Source organism: Zingiber officinale, chromosome 3A (assembly GCF_018446385.1).
Source record: "Zingiber officinale cultivar Zhangliang chromosome 3A, Zo_v1.1, whole genome shotgun sequence".
Lineage (NCBI taxonomy): Eukaryota > Viridiplantae > Streptophyta > Magnoliopsida > Zingiberales > Zingiberaceae > Zingiber > Zingiber officinale.
The window spans coordinates 156,010,955-156,024,803 of NC_055990.1; the positions used below are offsets into that span (position 1 = coordinate 156,010,955).

At 45.9% G+C, this 13,849-nt stretch overlaps 1 protein-coding gene across 2 annotated transcripts; it reads right to left on the minus strand.

Moving 5' to 3' along the window:
• Positions 1 to 544: 544 nt before the first annotated feature.
• Positions 545 to 1,784, minus strand: LOC122054174 (WRKY transcription factor WRKY76-like). 2 transcript variants are annotated; one of them, XM_042615986.1, is made up of 3 exons: positions 1,603 to 1,784; positions 1,104 to 1,511; positions 545 to 1,016 (listed from the first exon to the last, which is right to left on the minus strand). In XM_042615986.1, the coding sequence occupies exons 1-3, from the start codon at positions 1,657 to 1,659 to the stop codon at positions 678 to 680; spliced, it is 804 nt and encodes a 267-aa protein (XP_042471920.1). In that variant the 5' UTR covers positions 1,660 to 1,784; the 3' UTR covers positions 545 to 677. The 2 variants fall into 2 exon arrangements, with proteins under 2 accessions (XP_042471920.1, XP_042471919.1); XM_042615985.1 differs by having other exon boundaries at positions 545 to 1,022.
• Positions 1,785 to 13,849: the final 12,065 nt, after the last annotated feature.

The following is a 13,849-nucleotide window of genomic DNA, read 5'->3' on the forward strand; positions in this document are numbered from 1 at the left end:
TTGATGATCTTCCACTCACTAAAATTGAATCCACAATCAAATCCATACGGTATGAGAATTTTGTTTTTCCCTAGTATAACATTTCTCTGTATGCTCCAGTAGATTTTGAAATTAATTTTCAACGGGTATAAAATATCTCGTTGATTATCTGACCTTTTCCATATAATGAATCATTGTGTTAGAACAAAATATCATTCGTAATTTATTTATATGTATCTTACCGTATAACCGATAAAACTAGATCATGAGTCACTTTTACTCTAATATTATATCATTTCTCAATGGATTTCCGGCTCTGAGAAAAGTCTTAAGCTTCAAAAATTAAGTATGTTATCATCCCTGGGAGGAAAAGCTAACTGTTAGCATAGGAGGATTAGGCCCGACACACTAAAAAAAGGGGTCAACTAGGCCCGGGTTGTTCTCATCCGGTTCCACTTAAAACTTTACATAAAAGAGACTTTATTTGAGACTTTTGATAAAAGTATTTTTGTGGATTTTACTCTTGGAGGAAAATATTTTTTGCAAAGCACACCAATCTTTAGAGCAAAAATTTAGAAACTGATCCTATTAAGTTGTTCAACTGAACTAGAAACAAAACTTACCTTTAACGCCACAATTGTTCTTCTTAAACAATGAACTAACTTCCCAGAAAAACTGAATAGACTCCAACCATCTGTTTAATTTTGAGCAGAGGGATGGCGAGACATTCTCCCTGATATTGCAACTGCGAGTGCATTTCTAAAATTTGGATCTTTTGTCAACACCGAGGCAATTTGTTCGACCAAAACTGGCTGGAACTCCGGCAACGTCGATTCATTCTGCCGGCTGAACTTCCCATCATCTCGCCAAAATCCCTCCTGCGTGAGATCGAGTGTGATCGTCGGGCATGAAGAGCTGATCGAAACGAAGTATGGCAGTGATCCACTCTGCATCGAACCAACTCCTTGTGAGAACTGACCATGCTCGTGCTCACCTTCATATGTTGCTACCAAGATAGATTGATCTTCCGCAGCTCTCTGCACCTAATCCAAGCATGAATCAGAATTACTCACTAAACAGAAAATAGAAGAGAATTTTTTTGAATCTCGGTTAGTTTAATTTACCTTTTTCTTTACAGGACATGTAGGTGCAAATGAGCACCTGTAATAGGCTCTTGGAGATGGATTGTATCTCGTTATCTTCTGCCCGTATTTTCTCCATCCATACCCATCCCTCACCACCAGGCTCAAATCTGATGGATCAGTTTGCACATAGACTTTGGAGATCTTTGGTTTGGGATCTTCCCTCAATCTCTTGAACGAGCAATCTTCACTTGGATTGCCATTAATTTGGTTAAAACTGTCAATCTCCGGGGTCCGGTTCTTCCTCTTCTGGGAAGGAGATATTTCTGTTACCAGATTAAAGAACTGAGTACAGAGAGCAGTGTAGTTAGCCTGCATGATGCTGACCATCTCAGTGAGAATTTTATTCTCCTTGCTCATTTGATTCAACTTGGCTCTGACTATGCCAACCTTTGATTTCAATGCGAGGTGATAATCAGACTCCAAAGTTATGCATGTTCCAAAAAGAACATTAGAATGCTTGTATTATCAACCAACTCACCTCATGTTTGTTTGCTGAAATAATTCGATCATCAGTAGCCTTTGCGAGAGTCTCCATCTACGAGGAATATTAGGATGTGAGGAGCACAAGAGTGTTCCTTGTAGACGAACGTATATATAGGGTGAAAGTTTGTAGCGTCAGAGTGATTAAGGGAAGACGAAACAAGCCAGGATTTAATTCCAATCTCGTTGAAACCGAAGGAAATGAGAAAGTCTTCTGCTTAGTTAAAGAAGTCTAGTGACGGTTTAAGAAGAGATTGAATCATCGACTTTGGCAGTCGGTCAAGATCCGCTCTGTATAAACAGGATTTTCAAGCAGAGGAGGTGATAACTACGATGAAATTTTTATATAAAAAGAATTTGAACTGAAAAATATTGTATTTCGTCGTTGGGTCCACAAACCGAAAAGATTGACTGAGAGATGCATTGAATCGTAGCCCATTGAACTGATTGAAGGCTTTAATCTTCAATGTCCAGGTCAACATTCGCTTTCTCTTTTAGACTTTGTCGGACTTGTTAGTTTGGCGTCTATTTCTCGCATGACACAATCGTGAACATTACGAGTCGACGGGCAGATATCTTGGCAAGTCAATAAAAGGGAACATTTCTTTAGTCCTCTAAAGATAATTAATAAAGAAGAAGATTTGTGTCTGCGTCTCACTCTCGCACTCAAATGAAATCACACAAAACAAGAAACATTTGTGAAAGAAAAAAAAATCAATTCTTTCTTCTTGATCAAAGATAAGGAGTTTGTTGGTTCTGATGGGATGGTAAAAGGAGCATACTAAAAAATGAGTTAAAGGTAGAAAATTAGTTGATTTGGAGATCAAAGGTATAGAATCATCAGGTCATTAAAGTTGATCGAGCAGGTAGCAACAGTTTGATTGGGCTTGAAGGTCCGATCGAGCATGGCCGCCTACTCAGTGAAAGGAGGATTCAGTATCATGGTACCGCTCGGAGGCTTGTCCGACTAGGTCGCTCATCCGGATGGACGATAAGCAACGACCTGATAACCAGACGACTAAAGAGAAGAGAACATATATTCGTAATTGTGACAACCCTATAAGGGCTAGTCTAACTGGACCGCCTGTCTGATCGTACGAAGAACAACCTAGCAAGCCGAGCAATTGTGGAGAAAAACAACCTAGAGCGATCGGATAGGAAATCCCGATCGAGTAGCTCCTCTACTCGGCCAAACAGTGGGACTCCTTGCTTAGCTCATTGTATCCTTTTGGAAGTTTATGTCGTTGACAGCAGGGCATGGTCAACAGACAAATCATACGATGAAAGCTTCTACTGTCGTGTAAGAGATTTATACGCCCTATTAAGGAATGATGTCAAAGATACTTTTTTGACCCGTCTGTTCATAGGAAAGATGTGAAATGTGCACGCACTTTTAGAAGCATGCACGTACGCTACATGACTACTATATAAAAGGGTGTCTATGCACCGGATGAGGTATGTGTTATTTTGCAATCACGCTCTTGTTGCTATAGTTTCTACTATTCTTCTACTGTTCCGGTAACTGACTTGAGCGTTAAAGAGCCAACGTCATTGATCTCTTCCCTAACCTGACACTGATATTCATAGTTTTATAAAGCAAAGTGGAGTCTTCACACGTTCAATCCCAGAGTCATATCCCCAATTAACTGTCTTCTTCATTTTCAGAGAGAATCAGGTTCTTAGTCAAGTATCTTGTTTTGCTTTCCAACACCTTCTAATAGCTCTGTCCTGGAGGCTTATTAAAAAAAGTGCAGTCCAGATTGACAGGTCTTGAACAACAATCTCAGATTCAACACTTGACAAAAAATTATAGAATTGAGTTTGCACTTATCAAAGAAAAGCTGGATGGTTTAATTAGGAATAAGGCAGGTAGAACATTGGCTACGCACAGTGGCAACAATCAGAAAGCAAAAACTGAACATGTCTCAATGACATACATTTGTAAGGCAGAAGGAATTGGTTAAGGCATTCATGAACACTCTTGCAAATAAATGCAAGGAAAGACCTACAAACCTGAGATTAGGAGGCAACAAAGTGTGTTGATTTCTGAACATTGATAGAGGACTCGAAAGACAAGTGGTTCCCTTCTATTTAAAGAAATAGAAGTTGTTGTTAGAGTGGGATTAATGCAGAGTTCAAGTGCAAAGGGGGGCCAACCAAAGACGGGTCAAAGATGAGAAGAGAGGCCGATGTAAGGGGTCAAAGCCAACATAGCCGGCCGAGCAAGTAGATATTGTTGGTCCCCCTTGGTGATCGGCTGTCGAAGGGTTGAATAGCCCTACACAATATAAAAGAGATATCCTTCTTGGATTTTAAAATAGCATTTGCATAAATAATTAAAGAAATAAACTAAAAAGACGAGGCTCGCGAATTTGACTTGTTTACAATCGGGGAGGTTGTTAATTCAAGGAATGGATTGCACTAAGTATCTCCTTTAGGCGGAGAAGCCTCTTATAGCAGTGAAAGCACAGAAATGAGAAGCTAAACTAAAAGAAGAGCGCACAAGTGTTGTAATACTAATTGCTTGATTGATTGATTGAAAAGCTTCTGGACTAAGACTGTATTTATAACCTCGGTCGGAGCGCCTGGAGGGTTTCAAGCGTCTAAAAGGGGATAAAACTTTATCCCCTTCGTAACAGATCACGGCCAAACGTGATCTGGTCAAAAGTCGCATTCCGAGTGCCCAGAAGGGTTCAGAGCGCTTGGATTGATTCCAGGCGCTCGGACCCTCAAAGTCAACTATGTTGACTTTTTGCAGTCTGGGCTCTTTGCTCTGGTTCTGTTCGTCTCGGTCCATATTTTTCACTCCGTTCACTTGGGTGATTTCGGTCAATCGAAATAAGGCTTACCTGAACCCAATTTCGGCCTTCTCGAGCAACCCTCCGCTCCGACTTCTCATCCCTCAGAAACGTCGCGCGCTTTCCTCTCGTCCGCCCGCGTACTCTTCCGCAGCACCTCGTCTCTCGTTTGCACTGAGCCTGTCGGCTCTCTCCCGTGTCATCCTTCTCACTAGCTGCATCTTTTGCTCGACTTCTTGTGTTCCTAAGCTCCTGCACACTTAGACACAAAGTTAAAATACCACAGAACCTAACCTAACTTGGTTGATCACATCAAAACAACCTTGGGGTTCCAACAATCTCCCTTTTTTTTATGTGAGCAACCCAAGTTAAGCTATGGTAAAGAGACATAAAGTTACAATAGTGAATTCTGCAATAAAGTGCAAAAAAACTAAAAATTTGAATCTACCTCCCCCTAGACTTAATCTTTTTCTTCTCTCCCTTTGATCATATAAAAATGGAATACCAAAAAAATTCTAGGGTAGAAAATTTTTGAGATAACTTTATCAAATTTTAAAAACTTTGAAAATTTTGATTATACTGAAAAAAATTATAAAAATTTCTAAGTAAAAACTTTCAAGCAAAAAGATATTTTTGACTAACCAAAAAAAATTATTTTTTAAGAAAATTTTTCTAAGTTTTTTTTTTTGCAAGAAAAAAAATATTTTTGAGAATTTCTAAAAAAAATTCAAGCCTAAAAATTTTCTAAGAAAAAAAATCTAAGGTAGACATTTTTGCAAAATATTTGTGAGACATTTTCAAGTAAGAAAAATATTTGAAATTTTTTTTAAAGCATTAACTAATCATAATGTAATGTTTTATCAGTTAGTCAATTAAACATTTTATTTCAATATTTTGACTTCCAGGTTGTGGCAAGATACTAGACCTTCTTGGTTATTAGATCATCAACCACTTCTAGACAAAGCCTCATACAGAAATTAAACGTTTAATTTTCTCACTGAAAGTACTAAATCTAATTTAAGGTTCAAGTTAAACAAGACTTTGGAACCTAATATAGGTTCCAGCCAACTGGGTTAATTAGGTATTTCTTAGGGACATATTTTTTTGAAATATTTCTAATTTGTTCCTTGTGATATCTAAAATACTAATTTAAATTAATGAATTTTCTAAAACTTATATTAGATGAGCATGCAAGATTTTTTAAAGTTATTTATTTCTTTTTGTAAATTATCATTTTCTAATTTTACTTTGTCAAACTCTTTTAACGGACAAAATTTAGCTAGAATTAATTTTAAATTTTTAATCTCTTTTTCTAATTTGCATCAATCTTTAGTTAATACTTTAACAAACTTAAATAATTTATCGCGAGGAAGAAATCGTACCTGACATACCTTGTCAATCTCGTTATCTATGGCTCCCCCTGAACTGTTGCTTTCTTCCGACGTAGCTCCCCCTTCATCGATGCTCTCGATTCTCATTTCGGACGAGCTTGAATCATAGTCCTCGTCTTGATGACTTGCTATCAATGCAAATCCGGAGAAGGCCTCGACTTCCGATTCGGATGACGTATCATCCCACGTCTCTTTTAGTGTCTTGAACTTTTTTGTTTGGACAGACTTCTTTCCTTTGTCCTTGTCCTTGTTTCTTATTTTGGGGCAGTTGTCTTTGACATGCCCTTCTTCGTTGCAGTGGCAACGTCTGATCGTCCTTTTCTTTCTACCCTACGGATGGTTAGTTTTACTTGAATTAACCAACTTTTTAAAGCGCCTTATCATCATTACTATTTCCTCGTCATTGAGAGAAGATTCTGACTCATGTTCGTCTCTCGCTTCCTTGAGGGCGATGTTGTGCTTCGGCTCCTTCGTACCTGTACATCTCGATTCATACACTTCAAACGTAGAAAATAATTCTTCTAAGATAATATTTTCTAAGTCTTTAGAGATATAAAAAACATCTACTAGTGAAGCCCATTTCATATTCCTAGGAAATGCATTTAACGCGTACCTTAGCGAATCTCGGTTACTTACCTTTTCTCCGAGATTCGATAATCCGATGATGAGCTCCTTAATCCTCGAGTGGAGATGCACAATTGTTTCATCTTTTTCAAGCCGTAGGTTGGTCAGGTGGTTGCGAAGTAAGTCCCGTCTCGCGAGCTTGGCTTTGGGCGTCCCTTCATGTACTCAAGGAACTTCTCCCAAGCTCTTTTGCTAAGTCGTAGTTGCCGATCCGATTGACTTCTTGTGGCGGAAGGACGCTCAGCAGATGGAACTCTGCTTTGCCGTTTGCCACGTAGTCGGTCTGCTCCTTTTTCGTCCACTGGTATTTTTCTTTTCCTTTTGGTGCTATAAAACCGAATTCCATTATTAGAAGTAAATTGAAATCAGTTTTAAAAAAATACCCTGCATTCGCATTTTCCAGCTAGCGAACTCCTCCTCGAACTTTGGCGGGTATATGCTAGGTCCGACCATCGTCTATGCTTCTATCGGTGGTTAGTCCTCTTGAAGCGTCTTGGCTCTGATACCACTTATTGGTCCCCCTTGGTGGTCGGCTGTCGGAGAGTTGAACAGCCCTGCACAATATAAAAGAGAAACTCTTCTTGGACTTTAAAATACCACTTGCATAAATAATTAAAGAAATAAACTAAAAAACGAGGCTCGCAGATTTGACTTGGTTACAACCGGGGAGATTGTTAATCTAAGGAATGGATCGCACTAAGTATCTCCTTTAGACAGAGAAGCCTCTTATAACAGTGAAAGCATAGAAATGAGAAGCTAAACTAAAAGAAGAACGCACAAGTGTTATAATGCTAATTGCTTGATTGATTGAAAAGTTTCTGGACCAAGGCTGTATTTATGGCCTTAGTCGGGGCGCCTGGAGGGTTCCAGGCGCCTGGAAGGGGATAAGACTTTATCCCCTTCGCAACGGATCACGGTCAAACATGATCTGGTCAAAAGTCGCATTCCAGGCACTTGGAAGGGTTCTGAGTGCCCGGACTGGTCTGGGCGTGCCGGACCCTCAAAATCAACTTTGTTGACATTTTGCGAACTGAGCTCTCTGCTTTGGTCCTGCTCGCCTCGGTCCAGATCTTCCACTCCGCTCGCTTGGGTGATTTCGGCCAACCGAAATAAGACTCACCCGAACCCAATTTTGGCCTTCTCGAGCAACCTTCTGCTCCGGCTTCTCGTCCCTCAAAAATGCCCCGCTCTTCCTTCTCGTCCGCCCGCATACTCTTCCGTAGCACCTCGTCCCTCGGATACACCGAGCCCGTCGACTCTCTCCCGTGTCGTCCTTCTCGCTAGCTACGTCTTTTGCTCGACTTCTTGTGTTCCTAAGCTACACAAAGGTTAAAATACCACAAGACCTAACCTAATTTGGTTGATCACATCAAAACAACCTTGGGGTTCCAGAAGAAACGAGCCGATTGTTCCTCAAAATGCTAGGCGAATATGGCTTCCACTCTGCAAAAGGTCTCATAACGCCAAATGGATATTACTATCCACTCTGCGGAAAAAGGGCCCATAACCAAATAGTTGCCCATTGCTTTGTCCGATCAAACCGCTCATCCGGCTGGACGAAGGCAGTGCTTTGATACTTGTACGATCAGAAAAAGGAAACCAGATGTTTACAGGTACGACAACCATATAAAGGCTTTTCCGACCGAATCGCTTGTCTGGTCGTACGGAGGGCGATCTACTGAACCAAACGACTATAAAGGCTAGTCCGATTGAATTGCATGTCCGGTCGGACAGTGATAATCTACTGAGTCATACGCCCAAGAGAACTACTCCGACTGAGCGAGCGAGGAGTCCTGGCCATGTGTCTCCCGCTCGGCCAACAATGGGACCACCTGTACAGCTCATCATATCTTTTTGGAAGTTTGTGCCATTGACAACAAAGCATGATCAGTAGACAAAGCATATGACAAAAGCTTCCCACTGTCACATCAGGAATTTGCACGCTCTGTTAAGAAATTGTGTCAGGGATACTTTCTAACTTGTCTTTTCATAGGAAAAATTGGGAAATGTGCATGCGCTTTGAGAAGCATGCACATACACTAGAGGGTCACTATATAAAAGGGGTACATGTACCGGGAGAGGTATGCATTATTTGAGATTACGCTCTTGTTGCTGCTACAGTTCTCTTTGTTCTTCACTCTTGTCGATGACTGACTTGAGCGTCAGAGGATCAATGCCAGGAACCCTTAGTCCCCGATATTGACTTTCTTGATTTTGTAAAACGGAACGAAGCCTTCACACGTTTAATCACAGAGTCACATCCCCTGATATGGATATGTGGCAAAGGGGTAATTATGTGGAGATAGGAGGACATTTTGGTCTTTTGGTAGGCTAGGGCTTTAAGGGGACACTGTAGCATGCACGGAAGTGGGGGGCTAGGGTTTTCGTTCGGGGAGGGGGTGGATTTACGCCGCCGCCATCTGCTTCCCCCTCTCGGGCTCCTCGCCGGCGACGACACCGGCCGCCGGCCGCTCTCTTCTCTTCCCCTCCTTCTTCCATCCCCTCCTCTTCTCTCATCTCCCTCTTGCCCGGAATTGTGCCGCGGCGACAAAACCGCCTCCGCCTTCCTCCCTCTCTCGAACCTCGCCGAAGCCGGAGCCACCGCCGGCCGCGACCCATACTCCTCTCTATCTCTTCCTCACGATGTCGGCCACAGTGCGGACTCTTCTTCTTCCTCATCGCGACGTCACCGGCCACGACTCTTCCTCTCCTTCTCCCGCGTGACGCCGCCACCGCCGAGACCGTCTAACGCCTTTCTCCTCCTCGCTACGCCGCCGCCTGACCGGCCATTGCTCCTCTCTCCTTGCTCTCTCGCTGGCAGCAACCTCCAGCCACCTCTGCTGCCTATAATCCGACGCTGGAAGCAACCACTTCTGACCGCCACCTCTCCTCGCGCCACCGTCCACAGCATCGCATCCTCCTTTCTCCTTATCTTCATGACGCCGTCACCAGTGCTCGCCACCGCCTCTTCACTCCTCCTCTACTCTCGCCGGAGCCAGCCAAGGAGGCACCACCTCCTTTTACGTGGTCAGCTGGAACCTCCTCTCCGGTTGCTGTTCCTAAACACAGGGTCGTCCACGAGGGGTGTAGGCCGGGTGGTGGTTGATCTGGTGGTGTTCCCTCTTGGTTGTGCCTTGGCCTTGGCGTCAATTTGTGTGTGCTGTGTCCCGACCTTTGCACGGATCTGATTGGTGTGTTATGTCTTGACTTGTACGACGATAGTGTATTATTTCGGCCTGTGTGCTGATCTTGTGTCTCGGCCTGCGTGTCGATCCAGTGTACTCGTCTGTGTGTTGACCTCGTGTCTCGGCCTGCGTGCCGACCCAGTGTCCTGGTCTGTGTGCTGATCTTGTGTCTCGGCCTGCATGCCGACCTAGTGTACTCGTCTGTGTGCAGACCTTGTGTCTCGGTCTGCGTGCCGACCCAATGTACTCGTCTGTGTGCAGGTCTTGTGTCCCGGCCTGCGTGCCGACCCAGTGCCCTGGTCTGTGGGCTGATCCCGTGTCCCGGCCTGCGTGCCAGTGTCTAATCTCGATCTGCAGCTCGTCCTCCGGGTCCGTGCTTCGTTCAGCTTCTCGTCGTCAGATCCAGCTCTCCATCCTGATCGGAGTCAGCTATTCTTCCGGGTCGCGACAACTCGAGCCGCGTCCCATCCGAGGGCGCCCCCTGGGCCAGGGTACATTTTCCGTACTCACCCCTTTATTTCATTATTATATTATTAGCCGGTTACTCATATATGCGTTGAATCTGCCTCGAGCCTCGGGGTACCAGAGACCGGGGGGGACCCGGTCGCTGGCTGCAGGTATCATTGACCAAGAAACTTTTGAAGACTCGGTCAACACGGGAGCCATCTCAGCACACCCCCCTCCGGGACGTCGCGACTTCGTCAACATTCCATCCACCTCCCCCGACGGTCCGTCTGACTCAGCTTCCGGACCGGATCAAATTTGGCGCCGTCTGTGGGAACACAACAACCTGTTCCGGAACGTGAAGAGGGACAATGTCAAGAGGTTCTCTGCCATTATCATATCACAGTCCTGGAGGATCCCGACACTTCTATCCTCACTCCACTGGTATTCGGGAGTCGAGGGATCGAGTGGAGCTTCAGCTGGCTGACAGGTTAGTTTTTCCATTATGTTTTTTCCCTGACTCCACGGGTATTCGGGAGTTAAGGGACCGAGACAAACCCTTAGCCGGTTGGCAGGGCTTCCCGATCAGGTACGCTACGAGCTCTGCTCTCTTTTTACGATTATAGGAACTGTTATATTTCCCTGATAAAAGAGTAAGAGCCTAGTTCCTTGACCAAAGACTAGAGCCTTCAATTTCTGATCGGACACTAGGGGCCCAGCTCCCCACTCATACACTTGGGGCACAGCTCCCCGCTCATACTCTAGGGGCACAGCTCCCCACTCATACACGTGGGACACAACTCCCCGATCATAGACTCGCAGTACCACTTCCCGATCAGGACCTAGGGGCCTCGCTCTTTGATTATCGGCTAGGGACCTTACTCTCCGATCAGGGACCAAGGGCCCAGTTCCTCCATCATGTGTGCTACAGGCTCTGCACCCTTCACCATGAGGCTCTGCATCCTCTTATTGCTACAAGCTCTGCATCTTTCACCATGGGCTCAGCGTTCTCTTACTGTTATATACACCTCACTCTACTATTATTATTTGCTCTGCATCCTTCACTTGTTGTGCAGCCTCTTACATCTACAGGTGTTGCTCTCTTCACCCACGGTGCTCTGCTTCCTTCTATGGCTATGGGCTCTGCTCCCTTATATCGGCTTCCCGCCCTTTATCTTCTCCCCTCACTCCACGGGTATTTGGGAGTTGAGGAATCGCGATAGATCCGCAGTCGGTTTGCATCACACCGCTGTCAGGTATGACATAAGCTTTATTTCCTCAGGCTGCTACATGCTTCGCTTTTACTAGCTTCAGGGCTTATCCTCCCCCGTTCGGGGTTGAGCGGTTTTCACTGGTGGCGGACCAACTTATTGGATTTCATATTTCCCCCGTTCGGGGTTGAGCGATAGTCACTGGTCTCAGACCAGCTTATTGGATTTCTTATCTCCCCCGTTCAGGGTCGAGTCATCGCCACCGGTCTCGGACCGGAGTATCATTGCTGGTCTCGGACCAGCGCCATCGCCACCGGTCTCGGACCGGAGTATCATTACTGGTCTCGGACCAGCGCCATCGCCACCGGTCTCGGACCGGAGTATCTCAGACTCTCGCCTCAGTGCGAGTTATAAGTGAGCTCTGTTCTCACGCCCAACGACCTTTCAGGTCGGCTCCCATGCGAGAATTAAAAGTGAGCTCTGTTCTCACGCCCAACGACCTTTCAGGTCGGTAGCCCCAGACTCTTGCCTCAGTGCGAGGTATAAGTGAGCTCTGCTCTCACGACCAACGACCTTTCAGGTCGGCTCTCATGCGAGAATTAAATGTGAGCTCTGTTCTCACGCCCAACGACCTTTCAGGTCGGTAGCCCCAGACTCTCGCCTCAGTACGAGTTATAAGTGAGTTCTGCTCTCACGATCAATGACCTTTCAGGTCGGCTCCCATGCGAGAATTAAAAGTGAGCTCTGTTCTCACGCCCAACGACCTTTCAGGTCGGTAGCCCCAGACTCTCGCCTCAGTGCGAATTATAAGTGAGTTCTGCTCTCACGACCAACGACCTTTCAGGTCGGCTCCCATGCGAGAATTAAAAGTGAGCTCTGTTCTCACGCCCAACGACCTTTCAGGTCGGTAGCCCCAGACTCTTGCCTCAGTGCGAGTTATAAGTGAGTTCTACTCTCACGACCAACGACCTTTCAGGTCGGCTCCCATGCGAAAATTAAATGTGAGCTCTGTTCTCACGCCCAACGACCTTTCAGGTCGGTAGCCCCAGACTCTCGCCTCAGTGCGAGTTATAAGTGAGCTCTCCTCTCACGACCAACGACCTTTCAGGTCGGCTCCCATGCGAGAATTAAAAGTGAGCTTTGTTCTCACGCCCAACGACCTTTCAGGTCGGTAGCCCCAGACTCTCGCCTCAATGCGAATTATAAGTGAGCTCTGCTCTCACGACCAACGACCTTTCAGGTCGACTCCCATGCGAGAATTAAAAGTGAGCTCTGTTCTCACGCCCAACGACCTTTCAGGTCGGTAGCCCCACACTCTCGCCTCAGTGCGAGTTATAAGTGAGCTCTGCTCTCACGACCAACGACCTTTCAGGTCGGCTTCCATGCGAGAATTAAAAGTGAGCTCTGTTCTCACACCCAACGACCTTTCAGGTCGGTAGTCCCAGACTTCTGACGGTCAGGGCTCAGATTATTCTCTTCTCCCCTTGCTCCACGGGTATTCGGGAGTTGAGGGACCGAGACGGATCCTCAGTCGGTTGGCATCACTTTGTGATAAGGTATGATAAAGATTCTGTCCCTTTATATTGCTACAGGTTTCACTTCTATGGGCTTCAAGGCTTATCCTCCCCCGTTCGGGGTTGAGCTATTACCACCAGTGTCAGACCAGAGTATTACCCCCGGTCTCCGATCAGAGTATCACTAACGATCTCTCGGTCAGGCGGTCAGACCAATGCCCATTCGGTCTTCCAGAGACCAAGTCCTGGTCAGACCTTCAGATCAATTCCTGGTCAGACCTCCAAACTGCTTCTTTGTCAGGCCTTCAGATTGTTTCTGGGTTAGACCTTCAGATCAAGGCTGGGTCAGACCTTCAGGTTGCTTCTTTGTCATGCCTGCGAATTGCTTTTGGGTCACAAGTCTCCAGATCGAGTACTGGTTAGGCCTCCAGAGCACCTCCCGGTCAGGGTCCTAGACTCTCGCCCCAGTGCGAGTTATAAGTGAGCATGCTCTCACGCCCAACGACCTCTCGGTCGGCGCTCATCACTCACTCGCAGCTCTACATGGCACTCGTCCTACTTGTCGCTCTGCCCGGCACTCAGCTCTCACGTTCCGCTCACTGCTATTGCTCGGTCAGCATTCATCGTTTTACTCGCCGCTCTGCTCGGCACTCATCGGGCACGCTTCGTTGCTCTGTCCGTCACTTATCCCACCCACCGCTCACTTGTCGTTCCGCCCGGCACTCGTCACACTCGCTCGATGCTATGCTTGGCACTCATCGTCCGTGTTGCGCTCACCGCTATAGTTCGGTCGACACTCGCTCAATCGGCACTCGCTCGGCCGACACTCACTAGCTCGGCACTCGCTCGATCGGCACTCGCTCGGTTGGCGCTCGCTCGGTCGACCCGCACTCGATCAGCAGGTTCCCAGTCGCACTTACGGCTTTTACTCGTCCTGGTCACGATTTATTTGGACGACATTTTCTCGGTCGTGCATTCAACATCGCTCGTCCATCACTCAGTTTTCCATGGCATTCGGTCGATTGCTTACTTGCGCTTCTTAAACATTCGCTTGGTCGCCTACTCGGCTTTCCCGCCC

Bases quoted from the DNA above. Each gene is read 5' to 3' on its own strand.
- LOC122054174 (XM_042615985.1), bottom strand. From the start codon at position 1,659: ATGGAGACTCTCGCAAAGGCTACTGATGATCGAATTATTTCAGCAAAC. The intron at 1,512-1,602 runs GTGAGTTGGTTG...TTGAAATCAAAG, and splicing joins TTTCAGCAAACAAACATGAG to GTTGGCATAGTCAGAGCCAA. The intron at 1,023-1,103 runs GTAAATTAAACT...TGCTTGGATTAG, and splicing joins CATGTCCTGTAAAGAAAAAG to GTGCAGAGAGCTGCGGAAGA.